Source organism: Pseudorca crassidens, chromosome X, assembly GCF_039906515.1.
Source record: "Pseudorca crassidens isolate mPseCra1 chromosome X, mPseCra1.hap1, whole genome shotgun sequence".
Classification (NCBI taxonomy): Eukaryota; Metazoa; Chordata; class Mammalia; order Artiodactyla; family Delphinidae; genus Pseudorca; species Pseudorca crassidens.
Window position 1 is genome coordinate 99,828,523 of NC_090317.1, and position 27,664 is coordinate 99,856,186.

At 41.7% G+C, this 27,664-nt stretch overlaps 1 protein-coding gene across 2 annotated transcripts in view; it reads left to right on the plus strand.

Moving 5' to 3' along the window:
* Positions 1–27,664, plus strand: part of SRPX (sushi repeat containing protein X-linked) — a 100,512-nt gene that overhangs the window by 66,689 nt on the left and 6,159 nt on the right. For both annotated transcript variants that reach the window (XM_067722586.1, XM_067722587.1), the window contains 4 exons: positions 1,448–1,569; positions 2,296–2,475; positions 3,924–4,057; positions 21,184–21,305. In XM_067722586.1, the coding sequence (XP_067578687.1) occupies positions 1,448–1,569; positions 2,296–2,475; positions 3,924–4,057; positions 21,184–21,305 (558 nt within the window). The remainder of the gene's footprint in view (positions 1–1,447; positions 1,570–2,295; positions 2,476–3,923; positions 4,058–21,183; positions 21,306–27,664) is intronic.

Here is a 27,664-nt window from a genome sequence, read left to right on the forward strand (position 1 = left end):
TCCTGAGCTCTACAGCTCAGAGCCGGCGGAGGCGTGGAGCAGGACGCTTCCTTGGGCAGAAGGAGGGGTTCAGAGAAGGCCGTCTTGTCCCCTTTTCAGCTCTTGCTTGGCCTCCTTGCTTCTCTGACATTTCTCTTCCCCATGTGTTTTGGAAGCTCCTGTTATATAGTCCCCTTCTAGGAGGGAAGGTTCTAGTGTCAGGCACTGAGACAAGTGCTTCCTGTGAGCTCCCTTAGTTACTCCTTATGACTGTTATTTGCATGTCAGATGAAAGAGTGTCTCTAAGAGGTGAGCAGCCACTCACATTGGAAGTCTGATTCCTTTCAGGTTCATCTGCTTTTAAATTGTGCTTCTTGAGGACCTTAAAGCATCTAAGGTTCAAAGTGACGCGTCTCTAATGGTGGGATTTCTGGCACTTTCCTAACACCCCTCACTTCACCCTTTTACAAGTAAACAGCTACCTTGTCCACCTATGTGGAAGGTTCTCCTCAATGGTGACAGTGATAATTTCACATGCCTGTTATTAGCCAATATTTCTCATTATTTCTAAGAAGTATAGAGAGAAGGGAAATTATCTATTGAAAAACAAACAAAACCTGGCATTTGATCATGTTGTACCTACTGATGTTCTTATCAGACAACCAAGAAGAAAGATGCAGGAGTCACCCATGCTGTGTGACCTTGGGCAAGTTCCTTGATCTTTTGGTGCCTCAATTTCCTCATCTGTGAAATGGGGATAATAATGCCTACCTCATGGGGTTGTTGTGAGGATTAAATAAACTAATATATGTAAAATGCCTAGAACCATGCCTGACATGTATAAGGTTTATGTACGTGCAAAGAACAATAATAATAATAACTTATTATTAATAATAATAACTTAAGTTATTATTATTATTAGGATCACCAAGGAATCACAGTGAACTTGCCTTTTGCTCAGGAAAGGTCTCCACCCAGATAGAAAAAGCAGAGAAAGTTCTAGCGCCCCCTGCAGGCCCAAGTTGCCAATGAGTGCTTGGACTTCCCTCTCAAATGATTTTCCTCACAGAAAATTCCTTCATTCTCCCAACAGGGAGGCAATGCAGGTCCCCCTTGGAACAAAGGAAGGAAGAGTTGGGCCCTGGGTTCTGAGCATCCCCCATCCTCTGTTCTACATTCCAACGAGAAAAATAAATCTGAACTTCCCAGGAATTGGGGACTTCCATTTTTCTGGTCTCAAACCGCTCTTCCAAAACAGAGTAAAGCTCAGGAAATTCTATTCTTTGAGAATTCAAGTAGTAAAACTGGTCTAATGGCTGTCCCTTGGAGTCTCTGTATCTTGGGCAGAATGGGTACTCAACAAATGCCCGTGATGCCCCTCTTTGATCATTACGCCCATCACGGCCCAGTTGTTGTTAGGCCTACAATGATCATCTTTGGTGTTTCTGATTTTTTTTCCCCCTTTAAGTGTTATCCTAAAAGGCCTACCCCCAGGCTCACATTTTCCAGAAGGAGACCACAAGATCCAATACACAGTGTATGACAGAGCTGAGAACAAGGGCATTTGCAAATTTCGAGTTAAAGTAAGAGGTAAGATGACTGGTTCTTGGCTTTTTTCTCTCTTTATAAGAACAAAGGGAAACAGAGCCTTAAGCAAGAACCCTCTGTGAGTGGCCACTGCCAGAGGGAGACTAGCCAGCTCTGGATTCGCCTCTGATCATGAGGCTAGGGGAAGGGTGCTATCTTAATGCCTGAATTTCACAATTCCGATCCGGATGAGGTCCAGTGCTGGCAGATTGAAGGAGTCCGAGAGAGCAGTGAGTTTGTCTCACGTGAGCCCACAGCTGGCTGTCCCAGAAGAGTATTATTCAATAACTTTTCCACCCCTGGGCTTCGGTGACCAGCTAAAGCCTGTAAGTCCTTCTACTGATATGAAGGACGTTAGGAGAACCCCCCGCCCCAGCTGGGGTCACCAGGAGACCATGTTCTTGGTGTTCTAGAACTCTTGGTCTACCTGAAAAAAAAGGTTTATTTTATGCCTCAATGGGCAGTTACTTAACTAACCATCCTTCCTCCTTATTCTTCTGAGTTCAACCTCCTCATCTGGAACACAGGGGGCTAAATCAGTTCATCTCAGTGGTCTTGTTAGTATGAACAATGACCATCCCAAGGCCCACCCACTGGCCAGAGAGCTATGCCTGCCCCCATGCCTGCCCCCTCGCTCGTTTTCTGGTGCTTCTGAACCCTCCCCTTCCCTGGTTACTTTGTGGCGGGGAGCTCAGCACTGAGCCCCCTCTGGGCTTGTGTCCCACACAGTCAGACGCTGCGGCAAACTCAACGCCCCAGAGAATGGCTACATGAAGTGCTCCAGCGACGGCGATAATTACGGGGCCACCTGTGAATTCTCCTGCATCGGAGGCTACGAGCTCCAGGGGAGCCCTGCCCGAGTGTGTCAGTCCAACCTGGCCTGGTCTGGCACAGAGCCCACCTGTGCAGGTACGAGGGCAGCCCTCTCTCCAGCCAGCAGCAGACCCTGAAGACCCTTTGGCCCAGATTTCCAGTACAGGGAGGAGGGAGGGCTTCGTTCTGTATACCGTGAAAGGTTCGGTGCCAGCCCTCTTCATCGGATGGGTGAAAACAGTCCTCGGATCCCCGGGCAGCCCACCTCACCTGCCCTCCTCCTGTGCCTCTGCCTATCTTCTGATTTCTCGCTCATGTCCTGTAAGGAGGAAGCTGGAGGTGGGAGCCCAGAGCCCATTATGAATCAGCACAGTCTGTACGCTTGTTCCTCCCTTCTACAAATGTAAGGATCTTTTTTACAAAGCCAGTACACTGCTGCGCACAGATGATAGAATGCCTGCTTTGCAGCACTGGCTGGAAAGTCCCGCAGGCCTCGGGCATTTGGAATCTTTCCTCCTAATGTCAAAGGAGGAGGATAATACTTTGCCCGCTCCTGGAGTGGTTGTAAGTATTACATGAGGTCATCTATTCAACAGTGGAATTGAGCGGGGCCTGGCACAGGGTAAACGCTCAATACCTGTCAGTTATTACTGAGGAACACAAATTGGGCTGGGTAGTGACCATCGTGTGAAATTTGGGCCAGAAAGTTCCAGACATGTCCTTTATTTCTATACTTCACTGTTTTCTCGTTTCCTGGTACTTCCTCATCTTTATGCTTTCCCTTTAATCCCAGCCATTCAGAGTTAGCTGACAGACAGAGACAGAGAGACACAGACACATAGGTCAGCTAAATGCCTGGGGCTCTTCAATTTCATACATCAAAGTACAAAGAACATCCCTCTTTCCTTCCCTGTCTCATTTCCTGAGGCAGGAGAGGAATGCCCACCCCCCAGGCCTAGCACAAATACCCACATCCTCATCCCCAGAACCTGTGAATATATTAGGTTACGCAGCAGAAGGCACTTTGAAGATGTAATTAAGTTAAGGATTTTGAGATGGGGAGAAGAGCGTGGATTATCCAGGTGGGATCAATGGAATCACAAGCGTCCTTATAAGAGGGAGGCAGACGTGCTCTCAGAGTCAGAGAAAACGACGAGGGGAGCGGAGGTCGGAGGGGAGAGAGGCTGGAAGATGCTATGCTGCTGGCTCTGAAGGTGGGGGAAAGGCTACGAGCCAACAACCTCGCCTTTACCCCAGTGAAACCCGTCCCAAACTTCGGACCGCCAGGATTGTAAGAGAATGTGTGTTTGTTAAGCCACGGGGTTTGTGGTGATGGGTGATAGCAGCGAGAGGAAACTAACACACTTCCCCACTCCCTAGCCCAGTGCTCCTTGGGAACCACCTCCCGAATAAACTAATATTTCCAGTTGAATCTTTATCTCAGGGTTTACTTCTGACACATATGGTTCTGTGTCTCATCACAGGCTGTGTTGAGTCAGAACCAGTAGAGAGTTTCTGACCTGTCTGGCCATTTCTGATTACAGCCATGAACGTCAATGTCGGCGTCAGAACAGCCGCTGCGCTTCTGGATCAGTTTTATGAGAAAAGAAGACTGCTCATCGTGTCCACGCCCACAGCCCGAAACCTCCTCTACCGGCTGCAGCTGGGGATGTTGCAGGTGAGTCCTTGCAGCAGGGCCAAGGCGGGAGGGAGACCTCTGCACAGGAAGGGCCCAGTCATTTCATTAAAAGCAAAGGCCAGATTCAGTGCCTCATCCATTTCCCGGGAGCTTCAGGAACCGGCACTTCAGAACTCCCCCATTCATTTCTGGCTCTGGGGCGTAACCTAATTAACATTGACTCCCCAGAGCTAACCCAATCGTTTTCCAACTAATGAGGTTTGGTCGTCTTCACTAATAAGCCTAATTGACATGCTGTCTAGGTTCAGCCAAAGAGCAAATTGTCTTTGCTGAACCCGACCAGGATATGACTGCGAGGGAGGCGATCGAGCAGTTGTTGGCCCTAAAGGCTGGCTCGAGGGATGAGAGGGGTCTAGGAGCCCTCAGGCCCCACATCCTGCTGCAGGGAGCTTCCCCAGCTCTCACGGAGCTCCTCAGAGAGGGATAACCATCCTTTAGAGAAGCGGTTCTCCAGGTGTGCTCTGTGAGCCAGCAGCGTCAGTATGACCTGGGAGCTTGTTAGAAATGCAAATTCTCGACCCCCATCCCAGACCTGCTGGATCAGAAACTACATTTTAACAAGACCTTCAGGTGATTCCTAAGAACTTCAAAGTTTGATGGGGGGGCGCTTTGCTAGGGAATGTGCCCTTTTTAGCTGTGTAAGTTTTGTAGCTACAGAATGAGGCAACCAGTGTCTTTTGGGGAAAAAACCAAACAAGCTAGAAACTGAAAGGATTGAATTAGAACTTGTTTGATTTCTGTCCTGAAGCGTGTTGTCAATAAGAGTGGCCAGTCTGATTGAATGCTAAAGAGGTAGGATGCTATGCTGGGTCATGGACACGGTGCTGCACATTTTGGGAGGAGTGTTTTATTCATGTATTACAGTGAATAGAACTAGGTTTTTAGAACAATCTTGGTTTAATCAAAGGCTACAATGTAACTTCTCGTTTCAGCCTTAAGACAATGCATAATGATAAAACTTTGTTTATTCTCCCCACGTACTTGGACTTCCCATGAACTCTGAAGAGCCATATAAAACATTTTGGGCTCCTTTGATAGGAACCCAATTCATCTCATCTTTAACCCCAATCCCTGCCACCTGACGTCCACCTTGTGTCGCCTCATCCCGGCTAGGGAGTTGCTCTTTGGTTAGCACAAGCCCGCACCACTCCATTGTGTGGGAAATTGGCCTTGCAGGCTCTATTTCACAACCATACGTTTCCTGACCTTTTCTTTCCCTCTCTCTTTTTTTTTTTTCTTTTGGCTGCATTGGAAATTCGTTGCTGCATGCGGGCTTTTCTCTAGTTGTGGTGAGCAGGGGCTACTCTTTGTTGCAGTGCGCAGGCTTCCCACTGTGGTAGCTTCTCTTCTTGCGGAACACAGGCTTTAGGCACGCAGGCTTCAGTAGTTGCAGCATGCAGGCTCAGTAGTTGCGGCACGCGGGCCCTAGAGCATGTGGGCTTCAGTAGTTGCAGTGCGTGGGCTCAGTAGTTGTGGTGCGTGGGCTCTAGGGCACACGGGCTTCAGCAGTTGTGGCTCGAGGGCTCTAGAGCGCAGGCTCACTGGTTGTGGTGCACAGGCTTAGTTGCTCTGTGGCATGTGGGATCTTCCTGGCCCAGGGATCTAACCTGTGTCGCCTGCAATGGCAGGCGGATTCCCAACCACTCTGCCACCAGGGAAGTCCCCTGACCTCTTCTTAGTTCCATGGAAAAATGAAAAAGCCAGACAACTTGCTTTTCCTCTGTTTGGCAAACTATGGCTTTTGTAAGTAAAATTTTATTGAAGCACAGCCGAGGCTCATGCGTTTGTGCATTCTCTATGGCTGCTTTAGCACCACAAAGGCGCCGCTGAGTAGTTAGGACAGAGACCATCCAGCCCCATGAAACCTAAAACCTTTACTATCTGGCCCTTTACAGAAAATGTTGGCTGACCCCTGCCCTAGTCTGTCCTATTCCTTCAGGTACTTGCTAAATTACTAATCAACTAGTTGGATAAGATATTTGCTACCAAGGTGTTTATATATGACCCCCTCAACATATTTACATTGGCATTTTAAGCAGAGCCTTCAAGGAAAGGTTTGATTGGCTTATGTGATTCAGTTAGAATAATAAAAATGTATATTTCTACCTTTTCTAACTTGTCTACCAATTCTGTCACCCCAGAGATATTTCAGTGGAACTGTAATAAAAACTTGGTGTTCTAATAATTCAGCAATTTAAATTTTCTTTTCCCATTTAGTCATATTCATCTTAAATTACTTTTTTGTTCCCTTACTGCCATTGGCATTCCCGATGAGATTTTCTGGCATATGGTTGAGTGGGTCACGTTCCCGAGGCTCTTGCCAAGAGCCAGCTCTGGGGGCTGGAACTTTTTTTTTTTTGCGGTACGCGGGCTTCTCACTGTTGCGGCCTCTCCCGTTGCGGAGCACAGGCTCCGGACGCACAGGCCCAGCGGCCATGGCTCACGGGCCCAGCCGCTCCGCGGCATGTGGGATCTTCCCAGACCGGGGCACGAACCCATGTCCCCTGCATCGGCAGGCGGACTCTCAACCACTGCACCACCAGGGAAGCCCCATTTTCTTTCTTTTAAAATTGAGGTATGATGGACATATAACATTAGTTTCAGGTGTACAACATAACGATTCAATACTTGTATATATTGCAAAACGATCACCACAGTAGTCCATTTAACACCCATCACCATACCTAGTGGCGAAAATTTTTTTCTCATGATGAGAACTTTCAGGATCCACTCCCCTAGCTACTTTCAAATATACAGTACAGTATTATTAACTAGAGTCACCAAGCTGTATATGGCGTCCCCATGATTTTTTCATTTTATCACTGTAAATTGTACCTTTTGACCCTCTTCACCCATTTTTGCCCAACCCCCAGCCCCCACCTCAGGAAAACACCAATCTATTCTCTATATCCGTGAGCTCAGTGTTTTTCTTTTTTTATTTTAAGATTCTACACATAAGAGAGATCATATGATATTTACCTTTTCCTCTTTTACTTCACTTAACATAATGCCCTCAAGGTCCATCCATGTTGCAGATGGCAAGATTTCACTCTTCTGTGGCTAAATAATGTTCCATTCTACCTATCACATGTTCCTCGTCCATTCATCCATCAGTGCACATTGAGGTTGTTTGCATAGCTTGGCTATTGTAAATAATGCTGCAGAGAACATGGGGATGCTTATATCTTTTCAAGTTAGTGTTTTTCTTTGGATAAATACCCAGCAGTGGAATTGCTGGATCATATGGTAGTTGTATTTTTAATTTTCTGAGCACCCTCCATACTGTTCTCCATAGTGTCTGCACCAATTTACATTCCCACCAACAGCACACAAGCTCCATCCATGTAGAGCAGCAGTGCTGTTATGTGTCTTTTTGACGATGGCCGTCCTAATAGGCATGAGGTGATACCTCATGATTTTGATTTGCATTTTTCTAATTACTAGTGATATTGAGCATCTTTTCTTGTATCTGTTGGCCTTTCATATATCTTCTTTGGAGAAACGTCTATTAAGGTCTTTTGCCCATTTTTAAATTAGAGTATGTATTTATTTGCTATTGAGTTGTATGAGTTCTTTAGATATTTTGGATATTAACCCCTTATCAGATACATGGTTTGCAGTTTTTTCCCCCCATTTTGTAGGTTGTCTTTTCACGTGTTGATAGTTTCTTTTACTGTGCAGAAGCTTCTTAGTTTGATGTAATCCCACTTGTTTGTTTTCTTCATTTTGTTGCTAGTGCTTAAGGTGTCATATCCAAAAATCATTGCCAAGACCTATATCAAGGAGCTCTTTTTCCTGTTTTTTCATCTAGGAATTTCATGGTTTCAGATCTTACATTTAAGTCTCTAATCCACTTGAAGTTCCTTTTTATAAGTAGTATAAGATAGGGGCTTTTTTTCATTTTTTTTACATGTAAATATCCAGTTTTTTCAGCACCAGTTATTAAAGAGACTGTCTTTTCTCCATTGAATATTCCTGGCTCTTTTGTCAAATATTAGTTGACTGTGTATGCTTGGGTTTATTTCTTGGCTCTCAATTCTGTTCCATTTGATTTTTTTGTTTGTTTTTAGGCCAGTACCATACTGTTTGAATTACCATAGCTTTATAGTATAGCTTGAAATTAGAAAGTGTGAGGCCTCCTGCTTTGTTCTATTCTCTAAGGATGGCTAGGTTATTTAGGGGTCTTTTGTGGTTCTCTACAAACTTTAGGATTGTTCTTTTTTTCCCTACTTATGTAAAAATGCCATTAGAATCTTTTGGCTTTTCACCACTGAGTATGATGTAAACTGTGGGAGGTACCTTCTTTGTCTACCAGAGTTTTTTTTAGTCATGAACAGAAGTTGTATTTTGTCAAATACTTTTTCTCCATATATTGAGATGATTTTTTTCATTCTATTAATCTGATGTATCACATTGATTTGTGTATGTTGAGCCATCAATGCATCCTAAGTATAATTCCACTTGGTCGTGCTGAATTATCCTTTTAATATGCTGTTGAATTCAGTTTGCTAGTATTTTGAGAGTTTTTGCTTCTATATTAATCAGGGTTATGGATCTGTATTTTTCTGATAGTGTCCTTTTCTGACATTGGTGTCAAGGTAATGCTGACCTCATAAAATGAGTTTGGAAGTGTTTCCTCCTTTTCTATTTTTTTGGCAGAGTTTGAGGATTCGTGTTAATTCTTCTTTAAATGTTTGGCAAAATTCACTAGTGAAGCTATCTGGTCCTGGGCTTTTCTTCACTGGGAGATTTTTGATTACTTATTTAATCACCTTACTAGTAGTTGGTCTATTTAGACTTTCTATTCCTTCATGATTCACTCTTGATAGTTTGTATGTTTCTAAGAATTTTTCCACCACTTCTAGGTTGTCCAGTTTACTGGTGTAGAGCTCTTCACAATACCTTCTTATAAACTTTGTATTTCTGTTGTATCAGTTGTAATGTCTTCTTTGTCATGTATAATTTTGTTGATTTGAGTTCTTTTTTCCTTGGTTAGTCTAGCTAAAGGATTGTCAAATTTGTTTATCTTTTCAAAGAACCAACTCTTAGTTTGGTTAATGTTTTCTATTGTTTTTCTGTTCTCAATTTCATTCATTTCTTCTCTAATCATTATTTCCTTCCTCTTGCTAATAACTTTGGGCTCAGTTTCTTTTTCTAGCTCCTTAAGGCATAGTTAGGTTGTTTATTTGGGAAATTTCTTGCTTTTTAATGTTTTTATTGTTGTGCACTTCCCTCTTATAATTACTTTTGCTGCATCCCATAAGTTTTGGCATGTTGTTTCTCCACTTTTTGTCTCAAGATACTTTATTGCCCCTTTAATTTCTTTGATCCATGTTATTCAGGAGAATGTTGTTTAATTTCCATGTATTCGTGAATTTCCAGTTTCCTCTTGTTACTGATTTCTAGTTTCATACCAATGTGGTCAGAGAAGATACTTGGTATGATTTCAGTCTTCTTGAATTTTCTAAGAATTATTTTGTGACCTAACATATGGTCTATCCTAGAAAATGTTTTGTGTGCACTTGAGAAGAATGTGTTTTCTGCTGATGTTGGATAGGATATTCTGTGATTATATTTGGTCTATAGTGTTGTTCAAATTTGCTCTTACCTTATTGATTTCTCTGTCTGGATGATCTATCCATCGTTGAAAGTAGGGTGTTAAAGTCCCCAACTATTACTGTATTGCTGTTTACTTCTCCTTTTATTTAGCTCTATTAGTTTTTGCTTCATGTATTGATATTTCAGTTTTCCAATGTTGGGCACATCAATAATTATAATCTTTATAACTTCATGATATATTGATCCCTTTATCATTATAAAATCACCTTCTTTGTCTTCTTTTACCGTTTTAAAAATTAAAGCCTATTTTGTCTGATTTAACTACCCCTGACTTTTTAGTTATTTGCTTAAAATATTTTTCCATCCATTTACTCTGCCTATGTGTGTCTTGAAGGCTAAAGTCATTCCTGTAGGCAGCATATCATTGAATCTTTTTTAAAAAAATCCATTTAGCTATTCTGTTTCTCGTTTGGAGAACTGAATCTGTTTACATTTAAAGTAATTATTGGTAAATAAGGACTTAGGCCATTTTGTTAATTGTTTTCTGGTTGTTTTCTAGATCCATTTTTCCTTCTTACCCTGCTTTCTTTTATTGTGTTTTGATGTTGTGAGGTACTAGTATGCTTTGACTTTAGCATATTCTTTGTAATTCAGATGTATCACTTGTTACCATGAGGCTTACATTCTAAAAAATCTTAAAATTAAAACACACTATTTTAAACTAATACCACCTTAACTTCAATAAAGTCTTAAGCTTTATACTTTAACTTCTCCTCCCTTCACATTTTAGGTTATTGATGTTACAATTTTTAATATTGTGTACCTAATAAATTACTGTAGTTTTAGTTATTTTTACCATTTTTTTTTACTAAGTTACCTTTTAAAAAATTTTTATTTTATATTGGAATAAAGTTGATTAAAAATGTTGTCCTACTTTCAGGTGTACAGCGAAGTAATTCAGTTATACATGTTCCTATTCATTTTCAAATTCTTTTCCCATTTATGTCATTATAGAATATTGAGCAGAGTTTCCTGTGCTATACAGTAGGTCCTTGTTGGTTATCTACTTTAAATATATCAGTGTGTACCTGTCAATCCCAAACTTCTACTCTATCCCTTCCCCCTACTGTTCCTCCCTGGTAACCATAAGTTCATTCTCTAAGTCTGTGAGTCTATATCTGTTTGGTAAATAAGTTCATTTGTATCATTTTTTTTAGATCCCGTATGTTAGCAATATCATATGATATGTCTTTCTCTGACTTACTTTACTTAGTATGATAATCTCCAGCTCCCTCCATGTTAGTGCAAATGGCATTATTTCTTTCTTTTTAATGGCTGAGTAATATTCCATTGTATATATGTACCTCATCTTCTTAATCCATTCATCTGTCGATGGACATTTAGGTTCCTTCCATGTCTTGGCTATTGTAAACAGAGCTGCAATGAACATTGGGGTGCATGTATCCTTTTGAACCATGTTTTTCTCCAGTTATATGCCCAGGAGTGGGATTGCGGGATCATATGGTAGCTCTGTTTTTAGGGGTTTTTTGCCTTATAAATTTATTTATTTATTTATTTATTTATTTATGGCTGTGTTGGGTCTTCGTTGCTCTGTGCAGGCTTTCTCTAGTTGTGGTGAGTGGGGGCTATTCTTTGTTGCGGTGCACGGGCTTCTCATTGTTGTGGCTTCTCTTGTTGCAGAGCACAGGCTCTGGGCATGAGGGCTTCAGTAGTTGTGGCATGTAGGCTCACTATTTGTGGCTCACGGGCTCTAGAGTGCAGGCTCAGTAGTTGTGGTGCACAGGCTTAGTTGCTCCGCAGCATGTGGGATCTTCCTGGGCCAGGGCTCGAACCCGTGTCCCCTGCATTGACAGGCGGATTCTTAACCACTGTGCCACCAGGGAAGGCCCTACTTTTAGTTTTCTAAGGAACCTCCATACTTTAAGTTCTCCATAGTGGCTGTACCAATTTTACATTCCCACCAACAGTGTAGGAGGGTTCCCTTTTCTCCACACCCTCTCTAGCATTTATTGTTTGTAAACTTTTTGATAATGGCTATTCTGACTGGTGTGAGGTGATATCTCATTGTAGTTTTGATTTGCATTTCTCTAATAGTTAGTGATGTTGAGCATCTTTTCATATGCTTCTTGGCCATCTGTATGTCTTCTTTGGGGAAATGTCTATTTAGGTCTGTCTTCTGCCCGTTTTTTGATTGGGTTGTTTGTTTGATACTGAGCCGCACGAACTGTTCATAAATTTTGGAGATTAATCCCTTGCAGGTTGCATTGCTTGCAAATGTTTTCTCCAATTCTGTGGGTTGTCTTTTTGTTTATTGTTTCCTTTGCTGTGCAGAAGCTTTTGAATTTAACTAGGTTCCATTTGTTTATTTTTATTTCTATTACTGTGGGAGACAGATAGAAAAAAATATTGCTGCAATTTATGTCAAAGAGTGTTCTTCCTGTTTTCCTGTAAGATTTTTATGGTATCTGGTCTTACATTTAGGTCTTTAGTCCTTTTTAATTTTATTTTTGTGTATGGTATTAGATAATGTTCTAATTTCATTTTTTTTTACATGTACCTGTCCAGTTTTCCCAGCACCATTTATTGAACAGACTGTCTTTTCTCCATTGTATACTCTTGCCTCCTTTGTCATAGATTAATTGACCATAGATGCATGGGTTTATTTCTGGGCTTTCTATACTGTTCGATTTATCTATATGTCTGTTTTTGTGCCAGTACCATACTATTTTGATGACTGTAGCCATGTAGTATATAGTCTGAACTTAGGGAGCCTGATTCCTCCAGCTCCATTTTTCTTTCTCAAGATTGCTTTGGCTATTCAGGGTCTTTTGTGTCTCCGCACAAATTTTAAGATTTTTTTTGGTTCTAATTCTGTGAAAAATGCCATTGGTAATTTGATAGGGATTGCACTGAATCTGTAGATTGCTTTCGTTAGTATAGTAAAATTTTTTTGAATTATTGCTTTCTTTCTTTATTTTTGGCTGCATTGGGCTTTCATTGCTGCCCGCGGGCTTTCTCTAGTTGCGGTGAGCTGAGGCTACTCTTCATTGCGGTGCACAGGCTTCTCATTGCGGTGGCTTCTCTTGTTGCGGAGCACAGGCTCTAGGCACGTGGGCTTCAGTAGTTGTGGCACACAACTCGAACCCGTTGTGGTTAGTTGCTCTGTGGCATGTGGGATCTTCCTGGACCAGGGCTCGAACCCATGTCCCCTGCACTGGCAGGTCGATTCTTAACCAGCGCGCCACCAGGGAAGCCCTAGTATAGTAATTTTGACAATATTATTTTTTCCAATCCAAGTACATGGTACATCTTTCCAACTGTTTGTGTCATCTTTAATTTCTTCCATCAGCATCTTATAGTTTCCAGAGTACAGGTCTTCTGCCTCCTTAGGTAGGTTTATTCCTAGGTATTTTATTCTTCTTGATGTAATGATAAGTGGGATTGTTGCTTTAATTTCTCTTTCTGATATTTCATTGTTAGTGTATAGAAATGCAACAGACTTCTGTGTATTAATTTTGTATCCTGCAACTTTACTGAATTCATTGATGAGCTCTAGTAGTTTTCTGGTAGAATCTTTAGGATTCTCTCTCTATATATATCATGTCATCTGCAAACAGTGACAGTCTTCTTTTCCAGTTTGGATTGTTTTTATTTTTCTTCTCTTATTGCTGTGACTAGGACTTCCAAGTCTATTTTGAATAAAAGTGGCAAGAGTGTGGGCATCCTTGTCTTGTTCCTGATCTTAGAGGAAATGCTTTCAGCTTTTCATCATTAAGTATGATGTTAGCTATAGGTTTGTCATATACGGCCTTTATTATGTTGAGGTAGGTTCCCTCTATGCCCACTTTCTGGAGAGTTTTTTATCATAAGTGGTGTTGAATTTTGTCAGAAGCTTTTCCTGCATCTATTGAGATGATCTTATGATTTTTAATTCTTCAAATTGTTGATGTGGTGTATCACACTGATTGATTTGCAGATATTGAAAAATCCTTGCATCCCTGGGATAAATCCCACTTGATCATTGTGCATGATCCTTTTAATGTATTGTTGGATTTGGTTTGCTAGTATTTTATTGAGGATTTTTGTGTCTATGTTCATCAGTGATACTGGCCTGTTATTTTGTGTGTGTGTATGTTATCTTTGTCTATTTTTGTCTAGTTTTGGTATCAGTGTGATGGTGGCCTCATAGAATGAGTTTGGGAGTGTTCCTACTTCTGCAGTTTTTTGGGAGTAGTTTCAGAAGGATAGGTGTTAACTCTTCTCTAAATGTTTGATAAATTCATCTGTGAAGCCAGCTGGTCCTATACTTTGGTTGTTGGGAGTTTTTAAATCACAGTTACAATTTCATTACTTGTGGTTGGTCTCTTCATATTTTCTGTTTCTTCCTGATTCAGTCTTGGGAGGTTGTCCGTTTCTTCCAGGTTGTCCATTTTATTGGCATATAGTTGCTTGTAGTAGTCTCTTATGATCCTTTGTATTTCTGTGGGGTCCATTGTAACTTCTTTTTCATTTCTGATTGTATTGATTTGGGCCCTCTCCCTTTTTTACATGATGAGTCTGGCTAAAGGCTTATCAATTTTGTTTGTCTTTTCAAAGAACCAGTTTTTAGTTTCATTGAACTTTTCTTCATCTCTGTTTTATTTATTTCTGCTCTGATTTTTTCTTTCCTTCTGCTAACTTTGGGTTTTGTTTGTTCTTCTTTCTCTGTAGTGGCTTTAGGTGTAAGCTTAGGTTGTTTATTTGAGATGTTTCTTCTTTCCTGAGGTAAGATTGTATTGCTATAAACTTCCCTCTTAGAACTGCTTTTGCTGAGTCCTATAGGTTTTGGATCATTGTGCTTTCATGTGTCTCTAGGTGTTTTTTCATTTCCTCTTTGATTTCTTCAGTGATCCATTGGTTGTTTAGTAGCATATTGTTTAGCCTCCATGTGTTTGTTTCTTTATAGTATTTCCTCACATTGTGGTTAGAAAATATGCTTGTTGTCAATTGTTGTCAGTATGTTGTCAATTTTCTTTAAATTTACCGAGGCTTGCTTTGTGGCCCAGCATGTGATCAATCCTGGAGATTGTTCCATGTGCACTTGAGAAGAACATGTATTCTGCTGCTTTTGTATGGAATGCTCTATAAATATCAATAAAGTCCATCTGGTCTAATATGTCATTTAAGGCCTGTGTACCTTATTGATTTTCCGTCTGGATGATCTGTCCATTGGTGAAAATGGTATGTTAAAGTCCCCCATGATTATTGTTACTGTCAATTTCTCCTTTTATGACTGTTAGTATTTGCCTTATATATGAGGTGCTCCTATGTTGGGTGCATATATATTTATAATTCTTGTATCTTTTTCTTGGATTGATCCCTTGATCATTATGTAGTGTCCTTCTTTGTCTCTTGTTACAGTCTTTATTTTAAAGTGTATTTTGTCTGATATGAGCATTGCTACTCCAGCTTTCTTTTGATTTGCATTTGCATGGAATACCTTTTTCCATCCTCTCACTTTCAGTCTGTATGTGTCCCTAGATCTGAAGGGGGTCTCTTGTAGACAGCATATATGCGGGTCTTGGTTTTGGATCCATTCAACTAGTCTGTCTTTTGGTTGGAGCATTTAATCTCTTTATGTGTAAGGTAATTATTGATATGTATGTTCCTTATTGCCATTTTCTTAATTGTTCTGGATTTGTTTTCGTGGGTCTTTTTTCTTTTCTTCTTTTGTTCTATTCTCTTGTGATCTGTAGATTTTCAGTTTGTGGTTCCCATGAAGTTTTGATACAGCAGTCTATATATAAACAAGGTTGTTTTAAGTTGCTCCTCTTAATTTCAAATGCATTTCCAGTATCCTGCATTTGTGCTCTCCTCTTCTCACGATTGCTGGTTTTGATATATTTGTGTGTATGATTTCCTACCTTTACTGTATGCTTGCCTTTACCAGTGAGCTTCTCCATTTGTAGTTTTCTTGTTTCTAATTGTGGGCTTTTCTTTTCTGCCTAGAGAAGTTCCTTTAGCATTTGTTGCAAACCTGGTCTGGTGGTGCTGAATTCTCGTAGCTTTTGCTTGTTTGTAAAGCTTTTGATTTCTCCAAATCTGAATGAGATCCATGCTGGGTAGAGTAATCTTGGTTGTAGGTTCTTCCCTTTCAGCACTTTAAATATATCATGCCACTCACTTCTGGCCTGCAGAATTTCTGTTGAAAAATCAGCTGATAACCTTATGGGGATTCCCTTGTATGTTATTTGTTGCTCTTCCCTTGTTGCTTTTAATGTTCTTTCTTTGTCTTTACTTTTTGTCAATTTGATTACTGTGTGTCTTGGCATGTTCCTCCTTGGGTTTATCCTGCCTGGGACTCTCTTCACTTCCTGGACTTGGGTGACTGTTTCCTTTCCCACGTTAGGGAAGTTTTCAGCTATTATCTCCTTTCTTTTTTTTTTTAAGAAGATGTTGGGGGTAGGAGTTTATTAATTAATTTATTTTTGCTGTGTTGGGTCTTCGTTTCTGTGCGAGGGCTTTCTCTAGTTGTGGCAAGCGGGGGCCACTCTTCATCATGGTGCACAGGCCTCACTATCGCGGCCTCTCGTTGCGGAGCACAGGATCCAGACGCACAGGCTCAGTAGTTGTGGCTCACGGGTCTAGTTGCTCCACGGCATGTGGGATCCTCCCAGAGCAGGGCTTGAACCCATGTCCCCTGCATTAGCAGGCAGATTCTCAACCACTGCACCACCAGGGAAACCCCAGCTATTATCTCTTTAAATATTTTTCTCAGGTCCTTTCTCTCTCTCTTCTCCTTCTCGGACTTCAATAATGCTAATGTTGGAGCGTTTAATGTTGTTTGGGCTGAGGTGTCCCAGCACTGGAGCCTACAGCCTGTTGTGTGGGGCCAGCTGTTGATGAGAAAATGGCGTCCTCCATGAGGGCTCACGCCAATGAGTACATCCCAGAACTACTGCTACCAGTGTCTTTGTCCTCGCAGTGAGCCACAGCCGCCCCCTCCCGCCCCCGCCTCTGCAGGAGACCCTGCAATACTAGCAGGTACATCTGGCCCAGTCTCTTATGAGGTCACTGCTTTTCCCCCTGTGTCCTGGTGAGCATGAGACCTCATGTGTGCCTTCCAAGAGTGGAGTTTCTGTTTCCCCCCAGTCCTGTGGAATCCCTGTGATCAAACCCCACTGGCCTTCAAATCTAGATTCTCTGGGGGCTCCTCCTCCCATTGTCAGACCCCCCAGCTGGAAGCCTGATGTGGGACTCAGAACTTTCACTCCTGTGGGAGAACTTCTGTTGTATAATTATTTTCCTGTTTGTGGTTCACCCATCCAGTGGGTATAGGATTTCATTGTGCCCCTCCTACCATCTTGTGGCTTTGTCTTTGGATGTAGGGTATCTTTTTGGGTAGGTTCCAGTGTTTGTTTGTTTTTTTAATTTATTTTTGCTGTGTTTGGTCTTCGTTGCTGCGTGTGGGCTTTCTCTAGTTGCAGGCGGGGGTTACTCTTCCCTGCGGTGTGCAGGCTTCTCATTGCGGTGGCTTCTCGTTGTGGAGCACAGGCTTTAGTAGTTGCGGCATGTAGTTGTGGGCTCAGTAGTTGTAGCTCATGGGCTCTAGAGCACAGGCTCAGTAGTTGTGGCACACGGTCTTAGTTGCTCTGTGGCATGTGGGATCTTCCCGGACCAGGGCTTGAACCCCTGTCCCCTGCATTGGCAGGCAGATTCTTAACCACTGCGCCACCAGCGAAGTCCCTCCAGCATATTTTTTGTTGATGGTTGTTCAGTAGTTAGTTGAGATTTTGGTGTTTTTGTAAGAAGGGGTGAGCTCATGTTCCCCTACTCTGCCATCTTGTCTCCATTGACCATGTTTGTTTTGTAACTTTTAAACTAGAGCTGTAAGTGAATTACATACCACTATTACCATATTACAGAATCCAAGTTTGACTATATTTTCCATAGCAGTGAGTTTTACACTGCCTTATGTTTTTATGATGTTAATTATCATCCTTTTTATATTTAGCCCTCAGTATCTGCAGGGAACTGGTTGCAAGACTTGCTGGGGACACCAGAATCTGTGGATGCTCATGTCCCATTGTCAGCCCTCTGTATCTGTGGGTTCCACATCCAAGGATCCTCCAGTTGTACACATAGTACATGGTCCACGGTTGGTTGAATTTGTGGATGCAGAACCCGTGGATATGGAGGGCTGACTGTACTTCCACTCCAAGAACTTCCTATAACGTTTCTCGTAAAGCATGTCTAGTGATGATGAATTTTCTCAGCTTTCGTTATTTAGGGAAAGTATTTATCCCTCCTTTATTTCTGAAGGGGAGCTTCACTGGGTGTAGAATTTCTTGGTTGACAGTTTTCCCCCCAATATTTTTCTTTAAGATTTTTTTTTCATGTACACCATTTTTAAAGTCTTTATTGAATTTGTTACAATATTGCTTCTGTTTTATGTTTTGGTTTTATGGCTGTGAGGTATGCAGAATCTTAGCTCCCTAACCAGGGATCGAACCCACACCCCCTGCATTGGAAGGCAAAGTCTTAACCACTGGACTGCCAGGGAAATCCCCCTCCCCCCTCTCCCGAGTATTTTGAATATGTCCTACCATTCTCTAGTCTGAAAAATTTCCATTACGAAATCCACTGATAGTCTTATGGAGGTTCCCTTGTATGTAACTTCTCTCTTTTCTCTTGCTGCTTTTAAAATTCTTTGACTTTGACTTTTGAAAATTTAATTATAATACGTCCTGGTGTAGCCCTATTTGGGTTCACCCTATTTGGGATCTTTTGGGCCTTTTGAATCTGGATGTCTAGTTCTCTCCCCAGGTTTGGGAAGTTTTCAGCCATTATTGACTTAAATACACTTTTTGTCCCTTTTCTCCTTCTGGAATTCCAAAAATTTGAATATTTTTCTTTGTGTACCATAAGTCCCTTAGGCTCCCTTCCATCTTTTTTCATTATTTTTCCTTTTTGTTCCTCTGACTGGATAATTTCAAATGGCCTGTTTTCCAGGATTTGTTTCTTCTGCATGGTTGAGTCTGCTTTTGAAGCTCTCTCTTTTTTTCTTCTTAATTTATTTCAGGCTGCATTGGGTCTTTGTTGCTGTGCGCAGACTTTCTCTAGCTGTGGCGAGTGGGGGCTACTCTTTGATGTGGTGCGTGGGCTTCTCATCGCGGTGGCTTCTTTGCTGGGGAGCACGGGCTGTAGGTGCGCGGGCTTCAGTAGTTGTGGCACATGGGCTTCAGTAGTTGTGGCTCGTGGGCTCTAGAGCACAGGCTCAGTAGTTGTGGCTCATGGGCTTAGTTGCTCCACGGCATGTGGGATCTTCCCGGACCAGGGCTCGAACCTGTGTCCCCTGCATTGGCAGGCGGATTCTCAACCACTGCACCACCAGGGAAGTCCAAAGCGCTCTATTGAATTCTTTGGTTCAGTTATTCTATTCTTCAGCTCTATGATTTTTTTCATGGTTTATATTTCTTTGTTGAACTCATTTTGTTTACTTCTCTAATTTCATTTAGTTGTCTGTTCTTGTAGCTCACAAAACCTCTTGAAGATGATTATTCTGAATTCTTTGAAACGTCATAGCTCTCCATTTCCTTAGGGTCAGTTATTGGCCCTTTATTACTTACCTTTGGTGGTATCATACATACTTGCTTTTTCACGATCCTTGATTCTTTATACCAGTGTCTGTTCATTTGAATAAGTGATCTCTTTTTCCAGACTTTCAGGTTTACTTTGGCAGAGACAATTCTTCACCAGTCAGCTCTGTTTAGGTTTCTGGACATGTCTGCTGGTAACATCCTTGGGCAGGTGGAGCCCGTTATTAGGGTCAGTTTGGTCAAGGCATCTGTTAGAGCTCTGAGGTTAGCGGTGGGGGCGTGCCACTGGCTGAGAGCAGCTGAATAGGTCTGCTATCTTGGTTCCCTGCCCAAATGCAGCTGTAGGATGGGCTTCATGACTGTGTGGATTCTGGTCAGGCTTACTAAATGCTTTGTACTGGGTACTACTATTCCCAGCAGTAGGTGGGGCTATGAACTAGCTTCCCTGCCCTGGCAAAGCAGCAGGACGGGACCCAGGGCCTGCGTGGCTCATTGTCTGGGGACTCAAATCAGGCAAGAGTGTGCACTGAATATTTTGGTTAGGTGAGGCTACCAGTTTTCCTTTGCAGACAGAGAAAGCCATGGGCTGTACTCTATTCAAGCGCCACCGTAAGCATGGCTGTTAGATGGGCGAGGCAGCTTCCTGTGTGTTAGGGTTAGGTTCCTTGGTCAGGTGGTCTGAAGGTATAGTATTCAGTAATAAGTGAGGTTGTGAATCAGTTTCCCTTCCTGGGCACAGCAGGAAAAACACCTCAAATGCCACTAATGCTCTTTGTTGGCGGCCTTGAGTCAAGCCAACTCGTGCCGCAAGTTCCCTGGCTGAACAGGGCCAGTTTGTTTGCCCTGGCAGCCATCAGTTCTGCCCACCCTCCTCTCAGCTTAAGAGTTGCTGGGTTACACAGCTTCCAGGTGTTCTCACAAACCCTTCCTATCAGATGTGGGCCACACTCCACAGTGCCTAGGGCTATAACTTGGGCTCCTGCCTGGGTGGCACTGGGAGGGCCCACTTGAGGTAGCTCTCAAATTTTCCCAAACAGGCTTTCTGGTCTGGAAGGGCCAGGAGCCTCAGTCTGTAGTGGGTGGGACCATGTATCACCTCCCCTGCCTGGGTGTAACAGGGAAAATCTCTAGAGGGAGAACACAAAGATGGCATCCCTGGCCTGCATTCCCCAAGGGCCTCTCTATAGGCCTCTAGATGTACGCCAAGCCTGAAACCTGCCCTTAAGTTTGATGATCCAGGACAAAAACATGAGGCCTCTTCCACAGACACTGGGGGTGTGTTTCAGTCTGCTGTCTGTGCAATGCCCCAGGGGTGGTAGCCCACCAAGAACTGTTAGAGTCGCATGGGACCCAGGAATTCCAGCCCCGCTGGTCACCAGAGCCAGGCCGTCAAGGGCTCTCCCTGGGTGGCAACCGCCAAGGCCAGGTCACCAGATGTAAAAATCCAGGGCATCAGATGAGGGTTGGAATCGCTTATCCTTATTTCTTCACCATGCTCATGTTGCGGGGGGCTTCGGGAAGGCGGGTGTGAGGGGTGAAAACAAGGGCAGATAGTGGGACACTGGAAATATTCTTTTGTCCTTGCAAAGACAAATTAGAATCCTCTGGGGGTGGTCTTGGACACTTTTTAGGAAATTTGCCTCATGCAAAGTCTCAGCCCATCTGGAGATACATACATTGCCATTTTGCTTAGGTTTTCAAAATCTCACTGCCAAGCCATTTCTGAATGATTCCTCTAGGAAGCTATTTAGGTTTTATAGCCACTAGTTGAACTCGAATTTCTCAGCTATCTTCAGGACAGTTTGGAGTGGGCAAATAAACTTCCCCAAACAGAACAGTGCTGCTCCTGTGGGTCTGTAGTTTGACATGGAATTTTCTTTAGCCATGCTCACACCTCCCTGCTTGGGTTTTTTTTGTTTGTTTATTTTGTTTTTTTTTTTTTTCCAGCAAGCACAATGTGGCCTGGATCTTCGACACATCACCGTAGTGGAGCTGGTAGGTGTGTTCCCGACCCTCATCGGCAGGATAGGAGCAAAGATTATGCCTCCAGCCCTAGCTCTGCAGCTCAGGTAGGGGGAAGTTCTGTTCTTAAGTGTTATTACCTATAAAAGTGCTTTTCTCTGATCAGGTTCCCTGATTTCTCTCTATTCAGTCTTGATTCCAGGCAACCTTCAACCTTTAATTACTTTTATTCTGGGAGTATTATAACTATTAATTGGCATGTGGCTCCTTGTCCGAATACATGATGCAGTGGGTAATTACCAGGGTTCCTTCCCCTTCCAGGTGTTTTTGCTTTGTCTTTGTTTTTTTTCCCTTGGTGGGAGTGGGACGGGAAGGGGACAGAATGCAAAAAGGACTTAAGCAATCCTTGGTCTTCTTAAGAGGGCAGGCCTCCAATTTAGCCTTTCCAGGCTTGGCCTCTTTTTCCCCCATGCTTCCAGGGCACTGGTACATAGTCCCATTTTAACAACTTTTGGTAACACTTATAAAGCCAGAATCATGGTGTTCAGACTCTGAGTAATGGTGCATTAAAAAAGCAGAATTCAACAGCCAAAAGGTAATTTCAGAGCAACCCAAATTTTTTTTTTTTTTTTTTTTTTTTTGCGCGGTACGCAGGCCTCCTACTGTTGTGGCCTCTCCCGTTGCGGAGCACAGGCTCCGGACGCGCAGGCTCAGCGGCCATGGCTCACGGGCGCAGCCACTCCGCGGCATGTGGGATCTTCCCGGACTGGGGCATGAACCCGTGTCCCCTGCATCGGCAGGCGGACTCTCAACCACTGCACCACCAGGGAAGCCCATAGTCTTTGTTTTAAAGTCTATTTTGTCTGATATAAGAACAGTGATCCAGCTTACTTTTGGTTTCCATTTGCATAGAATATATTTTTCCATTCCTTCACTTTGTGTGTGTCTTTACATCTGACGTGAGTCCCTTGTAGGCAGCATATAGATAGGTGTTTGGTTTTTTCTTATCCATTCAGCTACTCTTTCTTTTGATTAGAGGATTTAGTCCACTTAAATTATTGATAGGTAGATACTTACAGCCATCTTGTTAATTGTTTTTTGGCTGTTTTATAGGTCCTCTGTTACATTCTTCTCTCTTCTCTTCCTGTGTGATTTGATGAATTTAGTGGTATGCTTAGATTCCTTTCTCATTATCTTTTGTGTATCTATTACAGGTTTCTGGTTTGTGGTTACCATGAAGCTTACATTTATCAACTTAAAATGGACCATTATAAATATAACAACTTAAGTTTGAAGGCATTCTAAAGCTCCACACACGTTTTGTTTTTGATGTCACATTTTGTATCTTTTAATCCTGTGTATCCCTTAAGCAGTTATTGTAGTTATCTTACCACTTCTGTCTTTTAACCTTTATATTAGCTTTATAAATCCACTACTTTTACTAATATATCTACCTTTAAAATTAAAAATCTTTTTATTTTAACCATTTTTAAATTGAAGTAGTTAATTGACAATTTTGTTAGTTTGAGGTGTACAACAAAGTCATACAGTTATACACATATGTATTCTTTTTCAGATTCTTTTCCATTATAGGTTATTATGAGATATTGAATATGGTACCCTGTGCTGTACAGTAGGTCCTTGTTGTTTCTATCTGTTTTATATATAGTAGTGTGTATGTGTTGATCCAAAACTCCTAATTTTCCCCCCTCCTTTCCACCCCCTACTATCCCCTTTGGTAACCATAAGTTTGTTTTCTATGTCTGTGAGTCTATTTCTGTTTTGTAAAAATAAGTTCATTTATATCATTTTTTAAGATTCTACATATAAGTGATGTCATATATTTGTCCACCTTTGTCTTTCTTCACTTAATATGATAATTTCTAAGTCCATCCATGTTGCTGCAAATGGCATTATTTCATTCTTTTTTATGGCTGAGTAATATTCCATTGTATACGTGTACCACATCTTCTTTATCCATTTATCTGTCAATGGACACTTAGGTTGCTTCCATGTCTTGGCTATTGTAAATAGTGCTGCTTTGTACACTGGGATGCATGCATGTTTTTTTTTGTTTTGTTTTATTGGAATATAGTTGCTTTACAATGTCATGTTAGTTTCAGGTGTACAGTAAACTGATTCACTTATACATATCCATATATTCATTCTTTTTAAGATTCTTTTCTCATAGAGGTTATCTCAGAATATTGAGTAGAGTTCCCTGTGTTATACAGTAGGTCCTTGTTGATTATATATCTTATATATAGGAGTGTGTATATATTGATCCCAAGCTCCTGATTTATCCCTCCCCCCACACTTCGCCTTTGGTAACAATAAGTTTGTTTTCAATATCTGTAAGTCTGTTTCACTTGTAAATAAGTTCATTTGTATCATTTTTTAAAAAATTAGATTCCACATGAGTGATATCATATGATATTAGTCTTTCTCTGTCTTACTTCACTTAGTATAATAATCTGTAGGTCCATCCATGTTGCTGCAAATGGCACTATTTCATTCTTTTTTATGGCTGAGTAATATTCCATTGTATATATGTACCACATCTTCTTTATCCATTCCTCTGTTCATGGACACTTAGGTTGCTTCCATGTCTTGGCTATTGTAAATAGTGCTGCAGTGAACATTGGGGCGCATGTATCTTTTTGAATTATGGTTTCCTCTGGGTATATGCCCAGGAGTGGGATTGCTGGGTCATATGGTAGTTCTGTTTTTAGCTTTTTAAGGAACTTCCATACTGTTCTCCATAGTGGCTGTACCAGTTTACATTCCCACCAACAGTGCAAGAGGGTTCCCTTTTCTCTACACCCTCTCCAGCATTTATTGTTCGTAGATTTTTGATGATGGCCTTTTTGACTGATGTGAGGTGATATCTCAATGTAGTTTTGATTTGCACTTCTCTGATAATTAGTGATGGTGATTATCTTTTCAGGTACTTTTTGGCCATTTATATGTTTCTTTGGAGAAATGTCTATTTAGATCTTCTGCCCATTTTTTGATTGAGCTGTTTGGGTTTTTTTGATATAGAGCTTCATGAGATATTTGTATATTTTGGAAGTTAAGCCCTTGTTGGTCACTTCTTTTGCAAATATTTTCTCCCATTTTGTGGGTTGTCTTTTCATTTTGTTTATGGTTTCCTTTGCTATGCAGAAACTTTTAAGTTTAATTAGGTCCCATTCGTTTGTTTTTGTTTTTATTCTCATTACTCTAGGAGGTGGATCATAAAAGATATTGCTGTGATTTATGTCAAAGAGTGAGTGTTCTACCTATATGTTAGTCTAAGAGTTTTAAAGTGTCTGGCCTTACATTTAGGTCTTTGATCCATTTTGAGTTTATTTCTGTGTATGGTGTTACAGAATGTTCTAATTTCATTCTCTTGCATGTGGCTGACCAGTTTTCCCACCACCACTGTTGAAGAGACTGTATTTTCTCCATTGTATATTCTTGCCTCCTTTGTCATATATTAACTGACCATAGGTGCATGGGTTTATCTCTGGGCTCTCTATCCTGTTCCATTGATCTATATTTCTGTTTTTGCGCCAGTACCATACTGTTTTGATGACCACAGCTTTATATTGTAGTCTGAAGTCAGGGAGCCTGACTCCTCCAGCTCCGTTTTTCTTTCTCAAGATTGCTTTGGCTATTTGGAGTCTTTTGTGTCTCCATACAAATTTTAAGATTTTTTTTGGTTCTAATTCTGTGAAAAATGCCACTGGTAATTTGATAGGGATTGCATTGAATCTGTAGATTGCCTTGGGTAGTATAGTCATTTTGACAATATCGATTCTTCTAATCCAAGAACATGGTATATCCTTCCATCCATTTGTGTCATCTCCAGTTTCTTTCATCAGCGTCTTAAGTTTTCGGAGTACAGGTCTATTTATTCCTAGGTATTTTATTCTTCTTGATGTGATGGTAAATGGGATTGTTTCCTTAATTTCTCTTTCTGATCTTTCACTGTTACTGTATAGGGATGTAAGAGATTTCTGTGTATTCAGTATCCTGCAACTTTACTGAATTCATTGATGAGCTCTAGTAGTTTTCTGGTAGAATCTTTAGGATTCTCTCTCTATATATATCATGTCATCTGCAAACAGTGACAGTTTTACTTCTTCTTTACCAGTTTGGACTCCTTGTATTTCTTCTCTGATTGCTGTGGCTAGGACCTCCAAAACTGTTGAATAAAAGTGGCGACATTGCACATCCTTGTCTTGTTCCTGATCTTAGAGGAAATGTTTTCAGCTTTTCACTGTTGAGAATGATGTTAACTGTAGGTTTGTCATATATGGCCTTTTATAATGTTGAAGTGTGTTTCCTCTGTGCCCCCTTTCTGGAGAGATTTTATCATAAGTGGGTGTTGAATTTTGCCAAAAGCTTTTTCTGCATCTATTGAGATGATCATATGGTTTTTATTTTTGAGTTTGTCAGTGTGGTGTATCACACTGATTTGCAGATGTGAAAGAATCCTTGCATCCCTGAGATAAACCCCACTTGATCATGGTGTATGATCATTTTAATGTATTGTTGGATTCAGTTTGCTAGTATTTTGTTGATGATTTTTCCGTCCATGTTCATCAGTGATACTGGCTTGTAACTTTCTTTTTTTGTGGTATCTTTGTCTAAGTTTTACTATCAGGGTGATGGTGGCCTCATAGAATGGGCTTGGGAGTGTTCCTTCCTCTGCAATCTTTGGAATAGTTTCAGAAGAATAGGTAACAGAATTCGCCTGTGAAGCCATCTGGTCCTGGACTTTTGTTTGGAAGTTTTTAAATCACTGTTTCGATTTCAGTACTGGTGATTGCTCTATTCATATTTTCTATTTCTTCTTGGTTCAGTCTTGGAAGGTTGTACCTTTCTAAGAAATTGTCCATTTCTTCTAGGTTGTCCATTTTATTGGCATATAGTTGCTTGTAGTAGTCTCCTATGATCCTTTGTATTTCTGTGGTGTCCATTGTAACTTCTCCATTTTCATTTCTAATTTTATTGATTCCAGTCCTCTCGCTTTTGTCCTTCATGAGTTTTGCTAAAGGTTTATCAATTTTGTTTATGTTTTCAGAGTCAGCTTTTTAGTTTTATCTTTTCTATTGTTTTCTTCATCTCTATTTCATTGATTTCTGCTGGTCTTTCTTTCCTTCTACTAATTTTGCGTTTTGTTTGTTCTTCTTCTTCTAGTTGCTTTAGTCTCTTAGACTGTCCTCATTTCTTTTCATTTTTTATTCTGTTCCACGACAGTGATTTCCACCATTCTGTCTTCCATCTCACTTATTCGTTCTTCTGCCTCAATTATTCTGCTGTTGATTCTTCCAGTATATTTTTCATTCCAGTTATTGTATTGTTCATCTGTTTGTTCTTTAAATCTTCTAGCTCTTTGTTAAACATCTCTTGTATCTTCTTGATCTGTGCCTCCATTCTTTTTCCGAGATCTTGGATCATCTTTACTATCATTTTCTTTTTCAGGTAGGTTGCCAATCTACAGTTATTTACTTGTTCTTGTGGGTTTTTATCTTGTTCCTTCATCGGGAACATTTCTCTGCCATCTCATTTTTTATAACTTTCTGTGTTTGTGGTCTCCTTTCCACCGGCTGCAGGATCGTAGCTCCGTTTTGCTTCTGGTGCCTGCTCCCTTTGCTTCTGGTGGGTGAGTTTGGTCCTGGGGCTTATACAGGCTTCCTGCTGTGAGGAACTGATGCCTGCACACTAGGGGGGGCGGGGAGCCGGGTCTTGTCCCTCTGGGGGGCAGAGCCATGTCAAGGGGTGTGTTTATTGGTGGCTGTTGGCTGAGGACTTTAGGCAGCCTCTCTGCTGATGGGTAGCACTGTATTCCCCCTCTGCTGGTTTGTTTGGCCTGAGGCGTCCCAGCACTGGAGCCTGAAGGCTGTTGAAAGGGGCCAGGTCCTTATGCCAAAATTGCGACCTCTAGGAGAGCTCATTCTGACAGTATTCTCTGGAGCCTCTGCCACCAGTATCCTTGGTCCCCCCCCCCCCCCGCCCCCGCAGTGAGCCACAGCCGATTCCTGCCTCCCCAGGAGACCCTCCAAGACTTGTAGGTAGGTACAGCCCAGGCTTATATGGAGTTCCTGCTTTCTGCTGGGTCGCAGTGTACGTGAAACATTGTGTGTGCCCTCCAAGGGTGGAGTCTGTTTTCCCCAGTCCTGTGGAGCTACTGCACTCAAGCCCCACTGGCCTTCAAAGCCAAATGCACTGGGGCTTCTTCCTCCTGATGTCAGACCCTCAAGCTGGGGAGCCTGATGTAGGGCTTGGGACACACGTTTTTTTGGAGAAACTCTGCAGTATAATTATTTTCCAGTTTGTGGGTCACCCACCTGGCGGGTATGGGATTTGATTGTTGCAAAACCACCCCTGTTACTGTTCAGTTGTCATTTCTTCATTGTCTTTGAATGTAAAATATCTTTTTTGGTAGGTTCCACTGTTTTTTTGTTGATGGTTGTTC